General features: G+C 41.9%; 1 protein-coding gene across 1 annotated transcript in view; it reads right to left on the bottom strand.

Moving 5' to 3' along the window:
* Positions 1–5,480: 5,480 nt before the first annotated feature.
* The window catches only part of TMEM132C (transmembrane protein 132C), a gene marked incomplete at its 5' end in the record, with an annotated part of 92,918 nt that continues 74,037 nt past the window's right edge, over positions 5,481–24,361 (bottom strand). Inside the window, 4 exons of the mRNA XM_010297184.1 lie at positions 5,481–6,680; positions 15,664–15,855; positions 16,909–17,182; positions 17,656–17,861. Of these exons, the coding sequence (XP_010295486.1) occupies positions 5,481–6,680; positions 15,664–15,855; positions 16,909–17,182; positions 17,656–17,861 (1,872 nt within the window). The remainder of the gene's footprint in view (positions 6,681–15,663; positions 15,856–16,908; positions 17,183–17,655; positions 17,862–24,361) is intronic.

Raw genomic sequence — 24,361 nt, 5'->3', positions numbered from 1 at the left:
CAGCAGCATGGCTTTCACACAGCGCCTGACCTTCACCTGCGACAACCCAAATGCTCCCCTCTCCCCGGCAGGCCAGGCTGCTCGTTAGTGACTGCACCAGGTGATTTCACTAATTACCTCCCTGCAGCAGACGGGCCCAGCCCTCACACAGGGTTCACCCAGCACCCCCTCCTTGGAGAGAACAGGGCCCCTTCAGCCCGCTCACATTTTTATCCTTTACCAACAATTGGAAGTCACTGAGCTTCTCAGATGAAAGGCTCTCCTCTAAGTGCAAATTATTATTAATGAATTTCCATCTTGGCTCCTTGACAGAAAAATGTACCTCGCAGCGTGTTATCTTTGCAGCCATGCAGCCCTGGCACTCACAGATTGCCTCGTCTGGCAAGCAGGGCACGTTGCCAAAAGTGATGTTCAGAGCAGCTCTCTGCGCCCAATCCCAGTGCCTTTGCAGCCCAGCAAAGCTTAAGAAATGTAAATCCTGGCATTTGACCCAACGTGATTTCTCAAATAAATGATATTTCACAGCCCAGTGGTTTCCGTCCTGCTGAGGTGATCTTAGATGATCATTTACAGTGGCTCACTCAGAATTGGGCTTTGATGGAATTTTTGGTCAGTGGAAGATAAATTGAAAAATTCCAGTATCTGCCTCTGTCTCTGAAGCACCATGTTCTGTAGCTTCAGAAAAATTAAAAGTGAAGGCAGGGTTGAGCTTTCCCCCTTTTTTAATTCCCCCTGTTGTCTCTTCAAATATAGCCTGTCTTCCTTTGCAAAGACCAAGCGATTTTGAAGACATGCTCCTGTTCAGCCATGAGTTACAGGAGTCAAAATCAACGGCCTCTTCTAAGCTTCCTCCAGGCTTAAGACCTACAAGAAGCACAGCCAAGACTTCCAGGAAAGCCAGCAGCCCTTCCGCAGCTCAGCCAGCCCGGGCCGAGGCAGCAGGCAGCTACCGCAGCAGGCTGCTGGGAGCATCCGGAGACACTCTCCCTGCTCTGTTTGCAGCAACATCCTGAAGAGCCAGGCTGGCAGGCGTTAGTAAAGAAATGGCATCCTGCTGCTGAGGAAGAAGGCAGGCTGTGCCAGGAGAGGTGTGCATTGCCCTCGACCAAGTCTCCAGAGCACCCCTGGTAGCCTTATCTCCTCCCCCTTTCACGGCAGGGACAAACCCATTTTCCTGGGAAGCATACAAACACAGTTCTATCACACAGCAAGGCAGCTGTAAAACTCTTCCTAAAGAGTCAGGGACTTCTCATATATATTAAATCACAAGTCCAGGCTCCCGGCTGCTGTCAATTAGCATGGCTGTACCAGATGGCTTCAATGGAGACGCACAGATTTACAGCAGGTGTGGATCTAGACAGAAATGCTGTTAGTTGCGACTAACAGAATAGTTGAAGCAGGACATTGGGACTGGAGAGGCTTCCCTAGTCCTCTTCCCCCCAACCACCACCGGTCTTGCATCATGCAGGCCTGTTGTTAAACACATCACGCCCTGTCTGAACACATTTTCCAAATTTCAGCCACTATCGCATACATGGTACAGAACCTGGAGCAGTGGTTCTTCTTCTTCGCTATAGTATGACGTCATATTATGACAAGGCAGTACGTCAGGTGTCTTCCTCTTACAGCTTTAAAACCCACCGTGTTGCCAATGCGGAGGTTAGCTGAAGTCCGTTAATTGACAATTCAGGAACTAAAAGACATCAATAACAGGCATGTGTTAGTAAAAAAACACCAGAAAAAAACATTTTACGTGCTTCAGGCATGTTATGTTGCCATTTAATTTGCTTTGGGAAAGTGGCTGCACTGACTGCCCCCGAGTCCTGCAGCTCTTAACAAACTGTTGCTTAAGCCTCTCCCTTTGGCCACACGAGCTCACGGCAGCAGTTGGGCGTCACCATCGGCGTTTGCAAAGTGATTATTATGGCACAGACAAGATAAAGTCAGAACCGTAACAAATGTCCATGGTAATCCGCAGAGCGTGTAAAATGCCGTGTGTATTTGTGAACGGCAAGCGTCCAACGCAGGGTTACGGGCTGCGGTCAATGGACTCCACGTGTGCAAGCCTCTGAAACCACCCACCCTGGAGAGACTCTATAGAGACTATTTTTTCTAATTTAAATATAATTACAAAATACTGTCCCTGAGAACTGACACATGGCTAATCATCAGTGAAATCCTGCTCCCAAGGAGGCATCATGGGTGTATTGGCCAGTGTCACAAGGATCATCACTGTATGTTTAAATTGATTTTGTTCAAAGGGTAGTTATTTCAAACAAGCTGCCTGAGTCTGAATCTACAGACAACCGAGAACTATACATGCAGTCAATAAGCAAAAAGCAAAAAACGGTGATTATTTCAATGAACACTGAAATAATGAATAAGCTACAATTTTCCTACTTAGAAGAGCTCTGCTCCTCTTTGGAGCAGAGTTAAATCCAATCTGAGTTGCATTAATACAGGAGTGTGTCTTTCAAAAAAAATTTACATCACTGTTTTTGAAAAGGAATTGCAAAATAGCGTCTCATGGGAAACCGATTTTGCCCCCCTTTTAATGTCAATGAAGACATGTTTTCCTGTCTTGAAAAAAGCACTTGAGCTTTTTGGAGAGGAGGTGAATTAGGAATGTTTTCGTTCACTGTGGAATACTTTTCCTAGACAATGTGGCGAGATAGCAAGACCAGGACAGACACGCACATGTCATCATGAAAATACAGAGCAAGATGAATTCTCCTCACAAGGCTTCCTCTCAGTAGCCAACTGTTTATGTTGGACAGAGATACCCTTTTCTCTTCTGATCCTATAAAGCCTCAGCTGCCGAAAGCAAAGAGCAAAGTCAGGGTGCAAGGGCTAGAAACAGTGATTTAGTAATTGCCACTCTCCTTCCCAGCCAGCGCTGTCCCAGCACACCAGAAAGTGCTTGGGAGCACTGGGTTACTGGAGACGCCATCCTTCGCGTGCCGTAACGGGCTGTTCCGCACACTAAGAGCCTTCTTACACCCGCACTTTGAACCGTTACATTCTGTGCTCCCGTGGTGTATTACGTTTGCTCCATACTATCTTTCCTGCTCCTCTACTGTTGTATTTTGCAGCTCTGTGCTGTAAATGCCTTTTTCATCTCAGAGACACCTGCATTTTCCCAGGAAGATACACTGATCCCTGAGGTGTGGCTGATGCATCACTGTGCTTAGCTTGTAAAGTAGCTTGGGGTCCTCTGGGATACAGGGTGCTTTGTACATGTCAGCCGTGATTCAGTGAAACTCGCTTCCATTTGAACTCACTGTATCAATCAGAGAAACAACATAATTAATTATGACTGGGCTGCACAAAAGTTGCACACATGAGAAGCAAGAGTCCCGGAGTTGTTCGTGCTGATGGTAGGCATGAAGATGAACAAGATGAATAGTGACACTGCCATGAACTGTGCCTGACTGCTGTCTTCTCCTGCCATCCATCATCACCAACACATGTTGGGCGGGAAGGGGAAGTGGTTCACAACAGAAGGGTCAGAGCAGTGAAAAACTTTCATACATCTCTAGCCTCCTCTCTTCAGAAAGTGGCTTAAATTTTGTTTCAGCTCTTAGGCAGTGGGTGCAGTACTTCAACACCGAAATGAGAGAAGGAGCCCGCTGCCCTCAGAAAAGAGAGGTTAATTTGTCAAGCCATGTAAAGCATTTTAATTACAATTTGTATAACATGTATAAATAAATATTACATTCTTTCAGTCTACAATGCATACTAGGCATATCTTGTTAAAACGTCCATCTATGTTACTGGGTGGCAGGATTGATTTTGTCCAAGTAAAAAAAAACCCAACAAACTACTGAGTTTAGTAATAAAAAAACCCCAACATGGTAAGGACAGGACAATGCAAGTGCTTCTGGCTAACAGTCAGGACATAATACTGCTTTCCAACGGGCTGGATATGCCACCTTCCTTTCAGTTACAAAAGGTTTTGGATGACAGTTGTTTCCTCATTGTATAGATTTTGATCTGTGTCCTCCGTTAGTGTAAACTGGCACTGAGTCAACACAGTTCTGCCAGCTTGCACAACGAATCTACGAGTTTTCTATTTGCTTCAGATTTATTACTAGTTTTGTATTTGTTTATTCAAAACACCAGCTTTACAATCTAATCTAAAATTTTCAGTCTTAGCTGGTCCAATGGCAAAAAAAACCCCCAAAACTATAAAATAGCTCCAGATATTTCTTGATCTTCCTTCAGCAATATTTCCCTCCCTTCCAATAGTCTGTCCAGAGGCCAGCTCTCCCAGTATAAGGAAATAAAAGTTTGGGGACAATCGGTGTCTTTCTGTCCATTCTTCTTTTAGCTTTCAGAGCTTGATGAGAGCTGGTGACATTAAAATAAACAGAAAATTACAGAACAAAATTATGAATTCATGGACTTGGCAAAAAAACAAAATCCAGGCTGTACATATTTGGCCTGTGATGGTCTCAGTTCCAGGTACATTTAAAATGCACCAGTGGGGCACTCCCATCAGTTGTTACTTCTAAAAGCTAACATAAAACAGCACCTTCTTCCCTCGGTGAAACACGGGAACTTTGGTTGTGGAAATTTAAAACAAAGAACTAAATAAACAATCCAAACCTGAAAGTAAAATGAATACTTCTTTCAAACAGAACATACTTCTAGCTAGGGTGAAACAACGGAGGCTTAGGCTTTCAGAAGAGACATCACATGGAAATTATTAGTCAATACTTATCCCCTGAATTCTTTAAATGACAGGAGATTATTTACAGCTAACTTAGAAAGAACAAGTTCTTGGTCCACCGTGAACTTAGTGAATTGAAAATTTTCCTGTTTTTAAGATATTTAAAAGAAAAATACAAACGGGAAAATTATTCTGTATCAACTTACAAGACAAACAGAAAAGTCAAAATAAAAATACCAGGTAATTTCTTCCTCCTTCATATGTAATGCCAAAGACACATCTTCAGTTCAAATGAAGGAATAAAAAGAAAGAGCTTGAGTAACAATCTAAAAAGTCTCCTTGTGGGTCATATGTCCATAATTATGATGTTTTATTAGAAATACAGACAAGTTATTGTTTGTCTCCTGCTTATTCTTTTCATGCTCTTGTATTCGCTCTCTTCTTTTTACAAATATTTTTGGTACTTTGAAACATTACTATCATTATTGTTTGTACGACCCATAAAACAAATTTTCACAGCCTCATCTTGCCCAGTTCATCATACTGATCATACCATTTCCTTGTTCCCTTCTGCTATTTATATTCCACTTCCTAAATCCATGAGTAGCAGAATAACCACTGGAAAAACAAAACGAAGTGAAAAAACAAAAACAAACCATGGACAGTTTGGCAAATTTCTTTCCCTGATTATAAAAACTGCCTCATCATTTCTCCTGGTGATTCCTTCCCCTCCCACTCTTCTGTCCCAATATATACTGTAGAACTGAAGGCATCAAGGTGTGGTTAAACCCAAAAAACCAGCAAGGAGCTACACTTTGTCTTTGAACTTCTCCATGTAGTTTCGTATCTCTTTGGAGTCCCCCAGGTCCATATCCTGGCACACCCACTTAATGTCATCGTCATTGCTGCTTAGGATTGAGTTGACAGTAGGACAACCATCGTCGGGTGGGATGGTAGTGAATGTCGTGAATTTTACCCGCTTCCGTTTAGATGTCGGCGAATGTAAAGGTTCAGTTTTCTGTTCCTTTCCAAGCTTGCCCCCTGAGTCAGCACACCTGTGAACCTGGCTCTGAATGTTCTTCTGAGCACTGCCATTGAGGAGCTGGTTGCTCTCCTCGCAACCCGAGCCTCGGTCGATAATAGTTGTGTGCTCATCCTGCTGAGGTGATGCATCTGCTGTGTTCTCCAGCAGTTCTGCTTCATTTCCCAGCCAGACCCAGTCATGGGAATGGGTCATGGTGGCCTGTCCTTCCACCAGAACCTGCTTGTGACGGTACTTCAGTGCAAATGTTGCACAGTTTATTAGGAAGACTAGAATTGCCAGGCAGAAGACCCCTAGCAGAGCATACATCCCGATCTCCAAATCGCTAAGGCCCCTGGGTGTCTGCACCAGGTCATTTTCCTCCATGCCCACGTTGCCTTTTGGCAGGTCTACTTGAGCAGGAAAGTTGGTGAAGTCTATAGGAATGTTCTGCAGCTGGCTATCGTCCGAGAGTTTACCACCATCCAGCCTGTTGTTTTTAATTACTTTATTTTTTATTACGGATTTTGCTGTGGTGCTGACTTTCCTGATGGCGCCTTCCTCTCGCTCTGCTGAAGAGCTACCATAATATCGTCCATCCTGGCCATACCGTTCCTGATCAGACACTTTGTGCCGCCGGTCACTAGCATGGTTTTCAATCTCATCAGCATCATAATCTCCACCTGTATCGGAGTCTGCATCATTCTGGCCAAACTTGACTTTGATGTTGCCATTCCCCACAGCCAGAACACTTTTCCTCTTGGACTTTTGGCAGGCTTCAGAAATCATCATGTCCACCTTGATTAATGTGCCCTGACCTTCACCTTCTGCTGCCACAACTGGCCATTTTAAGGCAGCGTTCTGGTGGATCGAGACAACAGCTTCGTCTAATGATACAGCAGACAGGGAGAAGTCCTTGGAGTCATAAATGTCCAGCGGAGTAACAGAGCTGTCACTGAACTGAATCCAGGTGCTTACTACAGCTTCCTGAAAGGAGAGGGACATGGTTAAAGACAGGGTCTTAAATAAAACAGCTCAACCCATTACAGCTCATCAATCTCTCAGCTCTGAACGGCAGCTGGAGGAAATGGAAGACAATGGCTCTGCACCGCATTTAAAGTGAACCAAGCTTCAACTGATGGGGCAGAAAATTGGTCACATTTTTCACTAAAGGTTCCGCTGTTATCCTTCCTGCAAATGTTTTGGAAAAGAACATGCAATTGATATGAGATGTCCCTAATACCAAAGTACCCATTAACAAGCTACAGTTTACATGATTTATAAAGAAAGTCATTCCTGTCATACAAAACCTGAAAGAGACAAACCAGAAAAATTACTAGAGGCACTTGACAGAACACTTGTTTTCCTCATGTTCCCCATGCACAGGTGTCACAGGGAGCTGTCAAAGTAAACAAGGCATAAATATCTTAGCAGGAAGAAGGAGCTACCACAGTATCTTGGAAATGGCTGGAGCAGAAGATGCACCTGAAAGAAAAAGACTCACGAAACAATTGCCATTTTGCTGGAGGAACGTTTAAGTAAAACCCACTTCATCCTTGAGATAATTAAAGTCCCACTGCATTTCTGTGTCAAGGAGAGGAGCGTGGGGATTCTGGTACGATCTCTATGATAAAAATACAAACGGCCTGGATTTAATTGGACTGTCTTTGTTCTCTGCAGGTAGCACTGTTAGAAGTCATCATTAGAAGCCAACACAAAGCTAGAGGTCAGCTCTTCGCCATTTGAAATCCCATCCAGCTGATATAGATATTTACTTCTCCACGTCTCAGTAGCTTTCTTTGCAGGAGATTTCTTTATTTTTCCATTTGCTCTCTGTCTTGCCTGTTTAGCAGCAGACGTGCAGGCAGATTGAGGGAGTGCCACTTCACACAAATCCGAAGGTCTTTTCTTCTCAGACTCAAACCGCAGATGGCCCTAATAACTTTACACTTGGGTACATCGGAACAACTGGGCTGAAAATCACCATCGGGAAAAACATTGCCACCCTGTTAGCGGCCAGTCATAATACAACTTTACAACCTAATATGGTTTTCAATTGGCTACAATTTGTTACGCTATGGTTATAAACAAAGGGAATTGCTACCCTTCTAGTTAAATTTAAAGCTTTTCAATGAAAACAGCAAGGGGCATTTAGCTGTGCAGAAGGTTGGACTATACTGAATATTTGATTTCCAAAGTGCTATCAGCAAGTTCTTGAGGGACTGAAAGAAGAAAAATAAGTCGTGGCACAACAGGAAAGAAGGCAAAGTTCTTGGTCATTGAAATGCACTTCAAACAGCTGAAACAGAGCCAGGGTAGCTCAGAAGCTGGGAAGGGTGAACTGTGTAAGGAAATTAAAACAGCTGATCTTTCATTAGAGAAACAACCCTGAAATGGCTGAACAGACAGGAACATAAAGCTGCAGGGCACAACTTAAATTCATATCACAGAAATCTATAGTAGAGCAAACCCAGTTGTGGGAAAGTAAAGGATTTTTTTTTAAATGGGTATGCGTAGAAAGAAAAAGATGCATCTCCTCTGGCAATTTAATTCCTTTTTGCCTTCCTTCTCCCTAAAACAGGAGAACAGCCTTGTGCACCGCCAGGGAGCTGTGCAAGATAGACTTACTTTTCATCAAGCTATGGAAGGCAAAAACACCAGTATCACTTCAAGCATGTATCACAACAGGCTTGCCAACGTCTGCCAGTGGTGCTCTCTTCTGGAGAGCAAGAGGAGAATGTAAGTGCAGAATTTTGTACAGTCAAGGTTGGAAATGATGAGGTCTGTGCCTCCTCCCAGCTCTACTGGGGACTTCCATAGTTCCACATCTCTACAAAAGGATTTACATTACTAAATCCTTTCTGCATTCCTTAACAGCCAAACACACCATACCTAGTGTTGCAGAGCCCCAGGTCTGACGATGGCCCTTACTAAGCAAGGTTTTATTGGTGGTAGAACAGCACCTCTGAGGGATCTGGGGTGTCTGTGCAGACACGTGAGAGTAACAAGTATGAGGAGCTGTATAGTCGTCTTTGCTGTCTTCTTCAAGATATCCACATCCCTGTTTGGTTTTCTTGTCTCCTTTCTGCTTTAACAGCCCTCATGTACCTTTCAGGTTAAGAAGTAGCAAGCATGAAAAAAGTCAGCCCAAACGGCTAGGATTTGACAAAGTGATAAGCAACTTCAAAACAACTTTTATTCTTTACACTATTTCTCCACTATTGTGCATTCCTGGTTTTATGAAGCAGAGATAAAGAAAAATGAAATGGCAGTCAGCTGAAATTTGCAGGCACATGTGATTTACTAGAGATAACAGAGGTGTGCAATAACTTAGCCATTATTTCCGACCAGCACTGAGGTTTTTTATTTCAGAGAGACTTTTTTTTCACAGAAAGGACCAATTTTTTCACAACACAACATTGTCATGCTTATACTACAGACAGTATTAATTAAAAGGGAAAGAAAACCACTGAGAGAAAGAGAGACAGAATCTCAAATCCTGCCAAAGTATATTGTATCAGCCCAAATGTTCTATTTGGCAAGAGACCATCTCCTCTCATTCACATCGTTAAAGGAAAGCTGAACGCAGGGGAAGGAAGTGAATTTCCCAAATGATCATAAATTCTGAAAAGCTAAAAAGAAAAAAAGAAAGAAAAAAGAAATTATTTACTACCACATCCTTCAAAGAGCTGTTTCTGCAAATCCTATGTACTGCATCAATAAATTCCCTCTGAATCTCTGACAAGGTCCTCCAATTACTATCAGCAGATGAAGACGGATTGGAGCCTTCCTACCTGCAAAGTTGCTGCCCCTAGTCTGGTGCCCTCGGCACTGAGGTGACAAATGCTTGTGTTCATTAATTATCAAGCATAAACAAATAGCTTGAGGGATTATCTGGCTCTCCAGTCTTTCTTTCCTCCACTTTTCCTCTCTTGCACATACTCATGCACACACACACACATACTCAGTTGCGCTCCCAGAACAAATGAACCACAACTACACATTAGTACCAGTGTCTCTCAGAGAAGAGGATGATTTATATGGTGACTGCGATGATGTGAAATGAGTCAGATAATGTACATTAGATCATGTTAATGACAGCAAAATCCAGTCCAGAGGAGATAAGGAAACTGCTTCCCACAGCCACTGTTGATTATCAAACATCTTGCTTGCCCATAGCACATAAAAAACTTCCTTTATCAAGACTCGTTTTGTCTACATTTTCCCTTGTGCCTTTGCTGTTCTCTTCCTCCATTCCAGTATACCCACAGCCGATCAGCGAGTTGGCCAGTTCTTCTTGATCTGCTGCGGTTCCACCACCTTTTTTTTCTGGCCTTGAATTACATTGCTGCTTATCAGTCCAAAGACGCCACTTGATAAATCTTCTTGGATAAACTTGCATTTTGCTTTTATTAGTAGTTTTACGTCCTTTGCTATCCACTTGTTATGTTTAGGTGGGTAAAACAAAGGGGATATTACCAGGGTACAGAAGTAGCATGGCACTAATGGTAACCAACAGTCCCTGAGGAGCTCTGTATTCCTTGACCTGGAATACTTCAAACCCTGCTGTGTGAGTCACCACAAGCACTACTGTTTGCAGGCTGTGTCTGTTCCACCCAGATAAAACGACGAGGCTCATACTCCAAAAGGCAACCTGAATGCGGCAAGCAGAGCTGCTTTGGAAGCTCAGCAAAAAGCCCATCATACAGAGACCCAATGAGTCCCTCTGTGCTGGGACTTGCACAAGTTGCCTGTGAAAATCTGGGAGCCACAGCGATGATTATTTTGCCCTCTAAAACATAACACAGCATTTGAAAGTCTGCTTATCTTAGGATGTTCCACTGAGCTCATCTCTAGCATCACAGTTAGTGATTACAAAGTGTCCTTCACTACCTCCTCAAAAAAGCTGGGGTCAGCTTGATACCAGGGCATGCTATCCTGTATTCTTCAAGCAAAAAACAGGGGAGTAAAGTGTGGAGGACTGGACGCGTCATAGAGATTTCTGCTGCTTAAAAACACAGGTGTGATGATGGATCAGTATATTTGATTCTATTCCATGCCCAGAATAAAGAGCCCTTTTAATGGTCTTCATTCACTAAAGCACAAATAAAAGGGTTTGTGAGTAAGTCCTCAATTGCTGGGTCAGCTGCAAAAAGTCCCGGAGTGAGGCAGGACACCAAAGGAAAGAAACGGATGGCTGGATGGCTCTGCAGACAACAAATACATCCCTCCCTCAAATAAAGGCAAAGGAATACTGTTCTCAGCAGCTTGTTAGACCAACTCTGATTGTTTTATCTGGGGACTTGAATGCTGAAATGGGTTTCCCTAGCAATTTTATCACATGAAATATCAAAGTATTACATGTGCATTTATTTTTAAGCCTGTGGCTTGTGTAGTAAAAATTGGGCTTGATCGTTATGATGTGGAAATGAAAGGCAGCCAAGACTCAGATCTTAATTCAAACCATGCATTCCCCTACTGTGTATTTCTTTCTCTCCTTTTTGTCCAATCTGCTAATGTGACATTCCTTTCCAGTGGGAATTTGCTTATATTTGCAAGGGAAGAATTCCGATTCTTATCTAATAATACATCCTTTCTCCCTTTCCCATGCCGCTTAACTCCTTTGTCATACTTGTGAGCCATTACATTGCTCTGTCAGTTTAAAGAAGATATAAATACAATTTAAGTGTAATTTAAGCTGCCAGAATGGGGTAATGAATCCACACCATAAAAATACTCCTAATATCTGTTACTTACCTGTGAGATGTCAGTGAACTCCCAGAACTAGTTTGCATGAAGGACGTAAACTAAAACAGGACAGTATCATGTCAATCCAAAGGCAGGGATGTGCAAGCAACTCCAGCTTGTCACCCTGATTCAGGTGGTGCTGAGCACCCTCACCTCCTACCAGAGTGAGAGCAGACACCTTGGAGGACACTCCCTGAGGTTATGGACGACCTCACAGAGTTGGGTTTTGTCACTGATGTCAACAGGAGCTACACATGTGAAGGAGAAGAACTTGGCCTTCAGAAAGTGCTAATATTGCTCTTTTTTTCCCTAAGAAAATGTCTGCAGTTTTCCAGTAGCACTGAGATATTTATACACACAGCTATTTATTAAAGGCTTTCTTTTTTCCTTCTTTTATTTTATCCACTCTCCCATTTCAGTTCATTAGACCACATGCAATACCCTACAGTGATGAAAAAGCTATGATATGACCGTGAGTTCCCCTGCAGAGCCAGCTGAAATTTAAGAGTCCTTGAAGCTTACTCAGATCAGAAAACACTTAAACACTGTAGGTTTTCTTTTATTTACATTTTGGAGATGCCTTTAAGATGACAGTGTTGATTGTAACAACCATCAGCAAGCCAAATGGAAGCGCTTTCCTACCTGTGCAGATAGCCGCTAAAAATAGACTGCTCACAGCTACAGTTTCCAAATTTTCAGAAGATATTTCAATTTTGACATTTAAAAGTTGGTCAATCTTCATTTATTTTTAGGCATTTAAATCATTGATCCACTTTTCAGTGCCAATGAGCTCCCCATTGATTTAAAAAAAAAAAGGAAGTATGGGCTCAGCATTCCTCAAGGTCACCTCAGGTAATTAGTTGCCCAACTATAGATAAAGATATCTAACTTAAGACATCCAAGATAAAAATCTAGAGCTTATCCTCTCTAGATTGCAAAGCATTTGGAGAAACTGCCAACTTTTCAGGACTTAGGCTGCTTTATGTTACTTACGCAGACATGGTGCAGTCATTATAATGAAGGAACTAATCTAGTCGTTACAATCGTTGAAAGAAAGTCACTGCAAAAATACTAAATTCATTCCTATGATATTGAAAGATGTGTAATAGCACAATCTGTATAATGCTTTATGCCTTCCATTGCACTGTACAAATGTATTACTTAATCTCCCAGGGACAATATTGTGCCTGTCAGAGAACCAATTACCCAAGGACATTTGCTAATCTGTGTTGAAGCTTGGCTATTGAAGGTGCTAAAGTGGAGCCAAGGAAAACATTTGACTAAGAACACACTGACTGACATATAACAATGCTGAGACATACACAATCATTCCTGAGAAAACCTTCAGCTATCTTAACTTATTTTGGTTTTCAGTTTCATCAGTAAGGTTTGCATGAGTTATTTGGGCCTTTCTATAAACTTGCTTGAGAGGAAAAGACACACTTAAATAATGAAGTCCTTGCAACATTCAAGTATATGCTTAGTTCTGGGCTGCCCACTTGAAGAAAAACCCTCTTTCAAAAGGGTTTGATTTTCAGAAAACACTCACCACTTCCCTTCTGAAATTCCAGCTCAGTAAGGATCTCAGCTGGCGCACTCCAAATCATGAGTCACTTCTTGCAAAACTGAGCCACAGGCATTCCTACGTTTGCATAAATTCTTCTAAGGGCAAGTGACTTAAATGTTATATCTTCCATTCGAATGGCAAATGAAAGGAAAAGATGTATGTCACTACAGGCCACCCCTATGCTAAGAATATTTCCTTCAACAATTTCCTATTTTCTAGTGTGAAATCTATTCCCGTCTTATTTTTTTGGTGATGTAAATGCGAAGTCCCCAAGGTCTCTTTTCAACAGCACTTCCTTGGGCAAGCCCTGTCTATAGGCTAAGTCAGATTTAGGCCTGAGAACAAATGAGTGGCTTACAGTAAAGTAGGATGTGAATTGCACAGTGTGTGGAATTAGCTCAGGCTTCTGGGATAAAGGCACTGCCGAAGTGTCCCAGTAACTCGGGACTGTGCTCAGGTTCCACAGCGACCTGGCATGACCAGGATCAGGTCTGCAAACTCTCACAGTGCTTGAGCAGGGACTGACTCACAAATTCTCCAAAGTGAGGAGTGATGCTCCCAGCAAAACCTTCAGCTGGGAAGCAGGCAGGACGCTTCTCACAAGCAGGGGCAATGGGGGTGGCCAGGCTCCAGACTGGAGGAGCTGGGAGGAGAGGCAGAGACTTAGGTGGGATTCCACAAGAACATACTGCTCTGTTTGCAGGAAACTGGGACAGAAGATGCCACGCATAGAAAGAGTGGGAAAAACGACTAATTTGGGATTGCTACTAAGCAACCAGATTTCCTTGGGCATTCCGGCTCCTGGTGTAGAGAAGGGTTTCCACTGCCTTCTAATAGAGTCTAGGTCCTGTTTTTTTTTTCCAGATGCAGTCTGGAGAAGAAACGAAAACATTTTAAATTTCTTTTATTGAGAAAAAGGTGCTTGATTTTCTCTTGCCTCCTGTTTTAGAGCTGTATCTTCAATGAGCATAATGCAATACTGCTGTCTGTAGGCCCAGGAAGCGGACAGCAGGGACTGCAGCATCCCACGCTGCCTAGCAGTACCAGTAGCAGAAGGCATTGCTCAGAAAGGGAGCCTGATATGTCCAGTCACTTCTATATCACAAATGTGCCACTCTGAGGAAACTGAAATTGTCTTGCAAAAGAACATCAGCTTCAACAAAGTATTTCACTAAAATCATTCCATAACACAGATGCTAGGAAAAATAATTTCAAAACAAACCACGTTTACACATTTTTATTCTTTTGTATTATTTCATGACTTGCCAATTGTAGTGATATATTATGACATGCCGTATCATATTGCCAAGCCATAATACAATAGGAGATGTCATGTTGTGCACTACTGAAATGCCCCTGTCATAATATGCCATAACCTGATGCTGACAAATATCTTTGCATACTTGGGACAGATCATCTATAAACCTGAGAAGTTGACAATATATCTGTGCAACCTTTCCAGATTCACAACCTCTTTTACCAGCAATCAAAGCCCTGATTCTTCCAACGATGCTGCAGGACAAATGATGCTCTGTCCTACATAACAGAATTGGGTTAGGCAAGCTTTAGCTTTTGCTTTTACAGTCTTTGCCTGAAGACAGTATGTCAGACATGGTTCCTAAGCCCCGGAGAAGGGTATAAATGGGTTAATTACATAAGATTCTTATGTTTACAGGATGCAGTAAATGGAACAGATGGGCAGCATGTCCTCCTAGTTTGGACATTTTCCTGTCACTAAGTTATAAACCAATCTGAATTATTTTTATGTTCCAGAAAATTAGGTAGCAATAATCATGAAAATGGGCCGTAAAACTTGACTTGAGATCTCTCCCTATCTATAAGAGAAGAAATACAGTTTCTGTGAGAGGAGTAGCTGTGAACAGAGTTAATTGCATGGTCTCCAGTCCCACTCTTCAAATCAGCTGACTGAAAGAGCAATGAACATACAGCTTGTTCCACTGCTACTGACCCTCATTTTTAATCTGTTCCAGAGCAACTGCTCATCTCGATCTGGTGGTATTCTCCAGTCGTCTTTTCCATGTGGGTTGTGACCTGAAACACGCTGCTTGGAAGACTCCTTTTACAGAAATGGAAGTTTGCTGGCTTAAATGAAGTAGGATCAGCACATGAACTGAATGATGAACCCCTCAAAATCCATCTAAAAAGTAAAAGGAGATAGGAGCCTGGCAACCTGCCGTGACTCCAGGAGGGAAAAGAAATGTATTTGGCTATCTCCTGCCTCTATTTTATAGCTCTTCAAAATACTAAATTGTTGTGACATGCAGAGCTCTGTGCTCTCTGGCATGGAAAATAAGGGCATGCTCATATAGCAAACAAGGATCACTGTCCAAAGACTGACTGTGTCGCGAAAATAACAGATGCTGCACCATTTAAAGAACAGGTATTAAAAATGTAAATAATATAAACTTCAGCATCATCAGAACTTTTACTGCAGATTAAGTCCATATTTGAAAGGAAGAAATGAGAAGACAATTCGAGTACCTTTAGAGGAAAGTGATTGACATGGACATGTACTACACCTATACTTTGAAGTCTACCTTCTAAACTTGTTATGAGCTATCATCTGTACCTCACATTGATAAAACACTGCCCCATCCCAAAAGGCAATAATAGTAAATACGGACTGTACAGTACCTGCTTAGGAGTATGAAGTAGTTCTTGGGCAACGGTTGTAGCCACAATAGCCCGACTACTTGCTGCACTTGGCTGAAGAAAGAGTGACAACCCAGCTACCAGCTGGACTCCAAGGTCTGTTATGGTCACTTTGTCATCTAACACAGTCACTGTCTTCTCTGCCAGGATGGAGTCGGACAGCGGAGACAAAACCTTTGGAGAAACAGAAAGGAATCAACTTAGGAAAAGGCTGATCAATTAAAATAACCTTTCTTAAGGTCATCATCCCTTTTTGTCTCCAAAGCTTCACGCATAGAAATGAAATGGCACAGCACGCTGAAAAGGCAGTCTGATTTCATTAGTAGAGTCAGAAAAACATTCAGTAGAGAGGTTATGGCTGAGAACATTGCATCCAATACTGACAGCTATACTATCTCAGTTGTGTTATTTGCAACATTTCACTAGAAGAGTTGATTTAAAACTTTCTTCCCCTGTTATCCTGTGTCCCAGTATGGATGAGCTCATAACTTCCCAACCATTTCAAAGGGAGGTTAGCAACATCTCGGATTTGTCCTTCACTTCTTTCCTTGGAAATTCTCATTTATCTTTTCTGTTTCTGATGGAACATCAAGGTAGTGGGATATCCTTCCCTTTAATGAAACTAAGGGCCATACTGCTATCTTTAGGGAACTAACGATAGCTAGCTCATGCACATACTGTCTTCTCCACCTTCCCCATCTCATATCTACAGCCTAGATTAGCTATATTCACTCCCTGTGCATTGGCTTTAGCAAGGATTTAGCTGGGACAGAACTGGGATATAGTGTTGGCCACTTGTGCTTTTCAGGGTTATTAACCAGGTTGTATTTTTTTCCCCCCTGAATTAATGTTTAAGTAAGTCAAAAGAAACTTGGCACAAGCTAAAGATCTCTGTCTCAAAAAGTCAAAATGGAGCTCATCAGATGACTGGTGGCAATTGGCATCCATGTGGGGCAAGAGTTCTGACTTCTCACTAAGTCTGCAAGTGCTGCCTAAACATCTCTGAAGGCTCTACGGCTTCTAGCTCCCGGTCATGCTGCGTGCCTTAGACTACCTTTAGCTTGGATCACTGTTGTTGAGTTAATGCTGTGTGTGACACCCTAGAAGGTCACAGGAAGGCAATGGGAAATTATCCTGCCTCAAGATAGCTTAACACTGTACTGGATTTATGCTCACACACAGGTTCTCTATGGGAATGGCAGAATGTGGCAGTCTAGAGCACAGTACCTGCATTGTTGTCATTCCCACTTCCCGTCCGATCAGAATTCTGCCTTCCTGCAGCTTGGCAATGTGAGGATCCTCCAGTTTCATAAAATCCATCACCAGGTCTGTAATGTCGAACTGCCAATCTGAGCCCAGCAGGTAGCTCAGCTGACCCCAAGGGCTAGAATCCTCAGCTACAAATTGTGTGAGGACTCGCACCATGGCATGCTGGTACTGCAAAGTGCATCCTCTTCCTTTCCGCTCATCTTCATCCTCGTCATCACTGTCTCTGGTGGGTCTTTTTTTCCGTAAGAAAATGAAGCATAAAGAAATGTTTTCAAGAACATTAGTGAAAACTAACATAGAGTGCTAATGGAGAGCACCCCCTTACAGAGCAGCCCTCCCTTCCGTTGTGTTTGGACCATTGCTGATTCACGGTTACCTAGCATGGTGAAGGACCACATCAACAGACATATAGTACTTCATCTAAGCTGATATGTCTTAACAACAACTCTATAAACTGACCTTAGCAGAGCACCACACTGAACTCAGCTGCACAGGACAGACACATGCACAGAAGCAAAACTCCCACAAATTTTAAAAACTTTATTATATCTGCAGATGTCCTGTGCAAAACTGGGAATTCCTGTACTGCTGCTCCTCAGGGAAAGATGCTGCATTTTGGGTGCAGGTGCTGCAGCTGTTCTTGCCGAGAGTTAAATCAAATCAACTCCACAAAAACACCCAAGAAATTTAGCAACACAAACCTACCTTTTGTTGGAAACAACGGGGACACGCCAGCCTTTTATTTGGCTCAGTTCTGTGTCCGAAATGTCAATCTGAAGCGGCAGGCGTGGAACCCAGACTGTCATTTGGAGAGGGGCACCCAGATACTGATATGTGAAGTTCACAAGTGCATTCACCTTGCCTTTCATTTCTTTGCCATTGACAAAAACATAGTCACATCTGTCAGAAACCTAAGGGGTCAGGGGGCAGAGAAAGAGAAAGAAGAAAAGGTAATCACTGTGACAAAGCAAGCTCAAAGTGTAACCCTGGCATCTCAAAAACAAAAACAAACAAAAAAGGCTCCCTTTTCTTTATGCATGTTAATGACGGCCTTTCACAATGGGAGCAGCTGAACACAAAAATCCTTCACTGGCTCAGGAGGCATAATTATGCTGGAGATGCCTAAAGACTGGATACTATTTCTGAAGCTGGTGGTTGACTTTCTGTTTGTTATGCAGTGAGCCACTAGCGATCACAGTGCTGTGGAATTTATAATGAGCAAGGCTCCTTCACAGCTTGGTCAAGAAGAACCCGACAAACCAAAACAGGTCTCAATGGAGGCAAGCAGCAGATCAAAGCTCTACCTTGATGAGTACGTTCATCAGCGGTGACGCTGCTTTCAGTCTGCAGGACAAAGCTGGCTCTGGAGTGGATTTCAACTACTGAAGAGTAACAAAAGTCTACTCATTTCCTCCACAATAAACATTATCTGTTTATAGATGTTTACATTTTGATTAAAGCTGTAAAGTATTTCTAAACCCTGCAGTAGATTTATCACTAACATGTAAATGCTGTCCTGAAATATAAGCAAGCATTATCATAGCCATGTAAGAGTTATATCAGTAATCACTTCTTTAATCAATGTTGTAATTTACAGACCATTGAGTTTTCTCATTCATTACGTTACTGAGAGCTAGTGATAAAATCACTCCTGAATATATAAATCATTAAGAGGGATGCCGATAGTATGAAGTGACTCCACGTGATAAAGTCATTGTCATATCTATTCCTAAAGGTGACATAGATGTCTGGGGAAATCCCGTGGCACATTAATCACGCATTAAGTGGCTAGCAATGGGAGCTGTTACATTACTAAATGAGCTGGTATGTCTGCAGAAATTAACAGCAAACCCAGCTCCTGCTCCATCCCGTCACATTTCTATTTCATCACCCATAACGAGTATCGTTACTGGTGGCAATGCGTCTCCCCACCTGGACATATATTTATATTATCATCTGCTCCCTTTTATCCCCACTCCCCTTCCCAATACCATTTTATTCAAATGAAGATTATCAGCTGGAAATGCTTATGTCCCCAGGCTAGTCAAACAGATGGACATCCTTTGTGACCACAGACACAGGAGCTAAACTGTTCCCAGTTTGACATACACATCCTGTTTCTATCCTCCGTCAGATTTAGGCACTGCGCACGTTCTGGTAAAATATTTGATGGTGAGATACCAGAAGGAAACTTCAGAGAACACAATGCAAACGTTTCTATGACTTATTCCCTAACAGTGTTATGCTGTTTCTGGGCTCTGTTGACTGAAAACATTAAGTCAGTATACTGACTGTATTAAGTACTCTAATACTTGACCCATCTGTCTGTTTAGGCTTCTCCCTCAGACCATCTAAGACAGGTTTAAGAGTCTGAAGGTGGCAGAAATGTCTTCATTCTATCACTATGAACGGTGTGTCCTATTTTTACATGTATTAATTTGAATGACAATAGAGAAAGGGGTTTAGTTCACACTAGGCTGTTTCAGAATGACTGTTTGATCTAATCTAAGAGTACTATGCAACAGAGGTGCATAATACAATATATAATACCATGCAGTCATTCACAGCCCTTTCCTAGATGGGCTGCTCTTGCTTTCTATGGTGCCATTGCATCAGCTTCAGCCTGGGAGAGGAAGCATCATGAAAATGTTTCTCATGAAAACAACTCAAACTGCACAGACAAGCAAGGGTACATGTCAGGAGTTACAGCCTTGAGTTCCTGATCAGAGAGTCATTTCTGCCAAGAGCTGTACACAGCCGCTAGGACATACTGGGGGGATTCAGCTCCTGTATTTGAGTTGCCAATATCTAATGCAAGCCCTTTGTTTAGCCACTGCCTCAGATGCATGGAAATAGGAATGGCCAGTGGGTGACTCCCCTCTCTAGATGCTTGGCAGTAGTTACTACCCCTCCTCCTGCAGCTGCCCATGTCTTCTCACCAGAGATGAAGACCCTGTGAAGTATCTTAGACCAGACACCTAGTTCTTAGATGGCTGAAGTCAAAAGGAATTCACATCTAAACAATATAACACATATGAATGCCACCTATGACACAACATCCTCAATGAAGTTCAGGGTACAAGGAAGTCCTATCTGACACAAACTCTAATTTCTGTCTTCCTGTGTAACCTCAGGAAAGTCAACTGAACTCTTTCTGTCCATTCTCCCCCACTGGTGTAAACAACACAACCCAGGGAGCCTTGGTCAGCAACAGAGAACTGTGCTGCGCTTGGAGCACAGAACAACTTCTAAAGCCAAATGGGAAGTAGTGAGTGGGCCTGGGGGAGAAGACCCTATGTCTGGAACGTTTGACAAAGAGGCTTCAGATACGTCTCTTTGTTCTTCATCCCTATCTTCCTTTGAGCAGAAGCTTTTGGGAGGCTCATCAATAAGATCCCATTTAATTCTGCTTGGAGCAGTAACCATTGCCATCCTGAGACTGATTCCATCCCATTCATTTCTGTGGACTTCATCCCAAAGGCAAAGGAATGAACTTTCTGAGTTAGTTGTACAAGTTGTTTATTTATGCACATAGTAACCCACATGCACATGCTGATAAAAGATTTCTGATAACATACTCGGCTTCAACTGACCAGGTCTGGTCTAGATGTATGATTTACTATTATGTAAAGCCCAATGTTGTCAGTAACAGAACAAATGCGACTGTCAGGGAAAAAACACAGTAACAATAGTAGCAAAAATGCAATTTCTAAATGGTTCTGGGCTGAGATCCAATCTCCATCTGTATTTGTAAAGCTGCTATATGCCTTCATGAGTATGGGACTAACAAATGGCTAAACAAATATATACAGCGTCCTAAGGAGGTGGCTGCTATAGCTACCACGTAGCCTTTAAAATTGCTACAGGTTAATATTTATTATTGGGCATGCATCAGCAATAGTGGCAGGCCTTTATGAATTGCACTGAGAAAAACATTACTCTCTTCTCCAAGTACAAGTACTGCTAATGTCCTTACACATGCTCTTTCTTCTGATCCTGTATAAATAAATACCTTTTCCTTCTAATAAAGAGGTAGCGCACAGAGAGTACAGGAGGAGGAAAGCTTAAACTGTACTGTATCACTGTATGCATTTTAACTATTGTTCTTTCAGGTATCCATTCTTGAAGCAACATTGATTGCTTTTGACAAGGAAAGGCAACAGACCTCCCAATTAGTGCTATATGGGGGATGAAAGGGAAAAAGTATCTCAGCATGTAATTCACAACGGGTGCGTGCTCTCCCTACGTACAGGATTAAGGATACTCCTCGAGAAATGTTCAATTAAAGCTATTCCATAGTCTACAGCTTCTGTAAGCAACACATCTTGGCTAAGCTTAGCTATAGCAGGCTAGCAGAACGCGAGCAAGTGGGTTTGCTTCCCTTGCCCTTGTCTCTCACAGTGTCACTTAATAAATAAAAAGTATTTCTCAGCCTTGGAGAACAAATCCAGATGTACTGATTCTGTTACAATTTATAACGTTAGCAAGCCACACGTAAGGTCTGATTTGCTAAGCAGATGCCCCTCACAAAAAAAGGGTAGGGGTTAAGTGGTGCTCAGATTAACTCAGACAGAAATAACATCAGTCAACTTGGTTTTGGAGTTTGCAAAACTTTATTATGTAAAGCCCAATCAGTGCAAACTTGGCAAAACTATTTTCATCCGTTCTCATATGGGGCTAAAAGGGAGGGAAACACGGGACTGGTAGGGACAACCTAAAACACTGTTGCATGGAATAATGGAGGGAGGACAGAAGGGAGAATAAAAAAAATTAAACTGGATCATATTAGAACTCCAATTCTTTTTACTTAAAAAGGTATATTTATTTAAGTATTTTTGATAGATAAAAGTATCTCTCTGTTTTCCTGCAGGGTTCTGCAATGCTTCTGGAAGGTCACTGAACTGTCTGTCATCTGGGAGTCCTGCCCACAGTAGTCTAAGGAAGTTTCTAACAGAAGCTGGAGACGCTGTGAAGAGTGATCTGTCTCTCATCTCCTGCAGTATTTGTGCCTTTATTATGAAAACATCTTCCCTCTGAAAGTGCTTTTTATCTTTGGCATCAGAAGAAGTAAGAGATGATGAAGGGAAAGCCTGTTTAGCACCACCTTTAAGTGATTGGGTTTTTTTCTATTCTGCATAGCAGATCAGCAGCAAGTTTTGCATTTTAAAGAGCTTTCTGATGCTATTTCAGCAGTTTCTTTCATTATGAAGATGCATTCAGCTACTTTCCCCCTTTTTTCTATTTTCTAACTTCTCTCTCCAGATTAAAACTAAAACAAAGAAGCTAGACAGCAAAAGACAGGGCTAACCACAATTCCCTAGAGATTTCTTCTTTGTCTTTCTTTTTTCTGGCATTATATTTTTGTGCCCCTTTGTAACAAAGGCCATTGCCTTTCCAAATGACTTGGATAGATTCTCTCTGCCACAAATCACATTTTATTGACCTGACAGAGAAAATTACTGCCTGGAAATCAAGAGAGAGTCACTCCTGAATCAGTACCTATGGCACTATGTGACTTTCTCATGGGGAATGAATGTACCTTTCCATCTGGTAACGAACAGATTAGCTGCAGCGAATATTAAACAGATTCCTAGTACTGTTACCAGTCAAATGACCTCTGGGTCTTCCTTTACTCACTCCTTTCAGATTAAGGTCTTGAACCCACCATGACCTCTGTATTGCAGAATTGCAAGAAGGGAGCATGAGCTGCTTGAGGTCACCACAACGGATGTGACAACGTACTGACTTGGACTCTGCAGCCAGAAAGGGGCTGTTGACAATTCTGTAAGAAGTTCGGGTTTGCTGCATTAAATTCCACTACGGATTCCTGAGAAATCTTCACTCAATGACTGGTGGAGGCACTTTACAAGACAAATTTCACGTCAAGTATAAGCTAAGACTGTCTTTCAAAAGATGGCCAACTCAAAACACTCTCTGTTCTGTTTTGTACCTGTTGGACACAGGAGTGGAAAGAATGACAACTACAGAATCTAAAAAGAAACAAGTAGTACTGGTTCTGTGAGTCTGCTCTAGTCTAAGCTTGTTTATTCTCCTGGTGGTTTTTCATCTCTGGAGATACCAGCCCAGTCGCTGAAGGACGGTTCTGAAGAACAAAAAGAGAAGTTTTTAATATGGCAATCCTGTCAAGTTTATGAACACTGAAAATCTGTGAGGCATCAGTCCATCTTCTAGGTAGAAGTCTGTGTGGTGTGCCCTAAATTAAACACCTTGAGGTTTAAAAAGTCTCAGAATTTACGAGTGAACAGAAATGAGGACATATGATAATGGTAGATGTCTTGCTTGTATTCATCAGGTTCAAAATCTTGTATTTTGGTGTGTAAACCCATTTACCCATTTCGGTTATACTAACGTTAAATGTTGCTAAAATATTCAAAGGTTACATAAATGCTTAAATATTTATGGAAGCACTTCTATGAGCAAAAAGATTTTTCCAGTATCACTTAAAGGAATCTCAATTTAAATGAAAAATTGTAAAGGATAATTAGTAAAGAATAGTGATGTTCAGCACTTTTCAAATATACGACACTCCTAATATTTCAGCTCAGTATCATCACTCTTATGTACCAGAAGGGCAATTAAAGCTCATGGAGGTTAAGCTTTGTGAACAAAGTCATTAATGCCATTAAGGAATACAGAGCACCAGAATGACTTACCACCAAATACACTGACATTTACATAATATATAGAAAATATTTGACAGTGATAATCATTCCACAAGCTTTTTGGACAATCCTTTCGAATTTTGTAATATTCATGTCCTTGCTATAGAATTTCTTCTAAGACATTCTTTTTAACAACATCCTCTGTAGAAAGAGAATTATCCTCTATTAAATTCTAGACGTTTTGAGAGAAACTCTATATAGTGCTCTACCCTTGATTCCAATTGAAGACTATGGTTTTATACATAAAGGAAATCCTATGCTACATGAACATTAGGTGATGGCAACTACTTCACTAGAAGGTTTTCAATACCTGGCTGCATAAACCTGAATCATCAATAGCCTACTACTGGAAAATGGAAGCTGTCTCAAGGCCCCCACTATTAAATTTTTCATGTTAAACTGTTTGTCTGATAGGAGTTAAAGCTTCAGACTTGAGCTCTTCCATGATCTCTGGAATGATATTTACAGCTCTGTGACACTGTTAGAGCAGCCTTTAAAATGGACGCTTCCATTACAGGCAGTTACTAATGGCTAGTGTGACTTGCCTTGCCAGTGCCACCCCTCGTTCCCACTGGCTACAGCTGGAGCCGTGCTCAGTGACTCCGAAAGTGAAGCCAAAAGCTCCTCGTAGAAGATGAGCATAAAGGTAAATAGAGTAATGCAGACTTAATACTGATAAGACTGTCATCTTAATAAAGGCTTGATTGTTCACATGATGTGCAAGAATA

This window comes from Phaethon lepturus, unplaced genomic scaffold, assembly GCF_000687285.1.
Source record: "Phaethon lepturus isolate BGI_N335 unplaced genomic scaffold, ASM68728v1 scaffold9951, whole genome shotgun sequence".
Classification (NCBI taxonomy): Eukaryota; Metazoa; Chordata; class Aves; order Phaethontiformes; family Phaethontidae; genus Phaethon; species Phaethon lepturus.
This window is presented reverse-complemented; position numbering and strand designations above follow the sequence as displayed.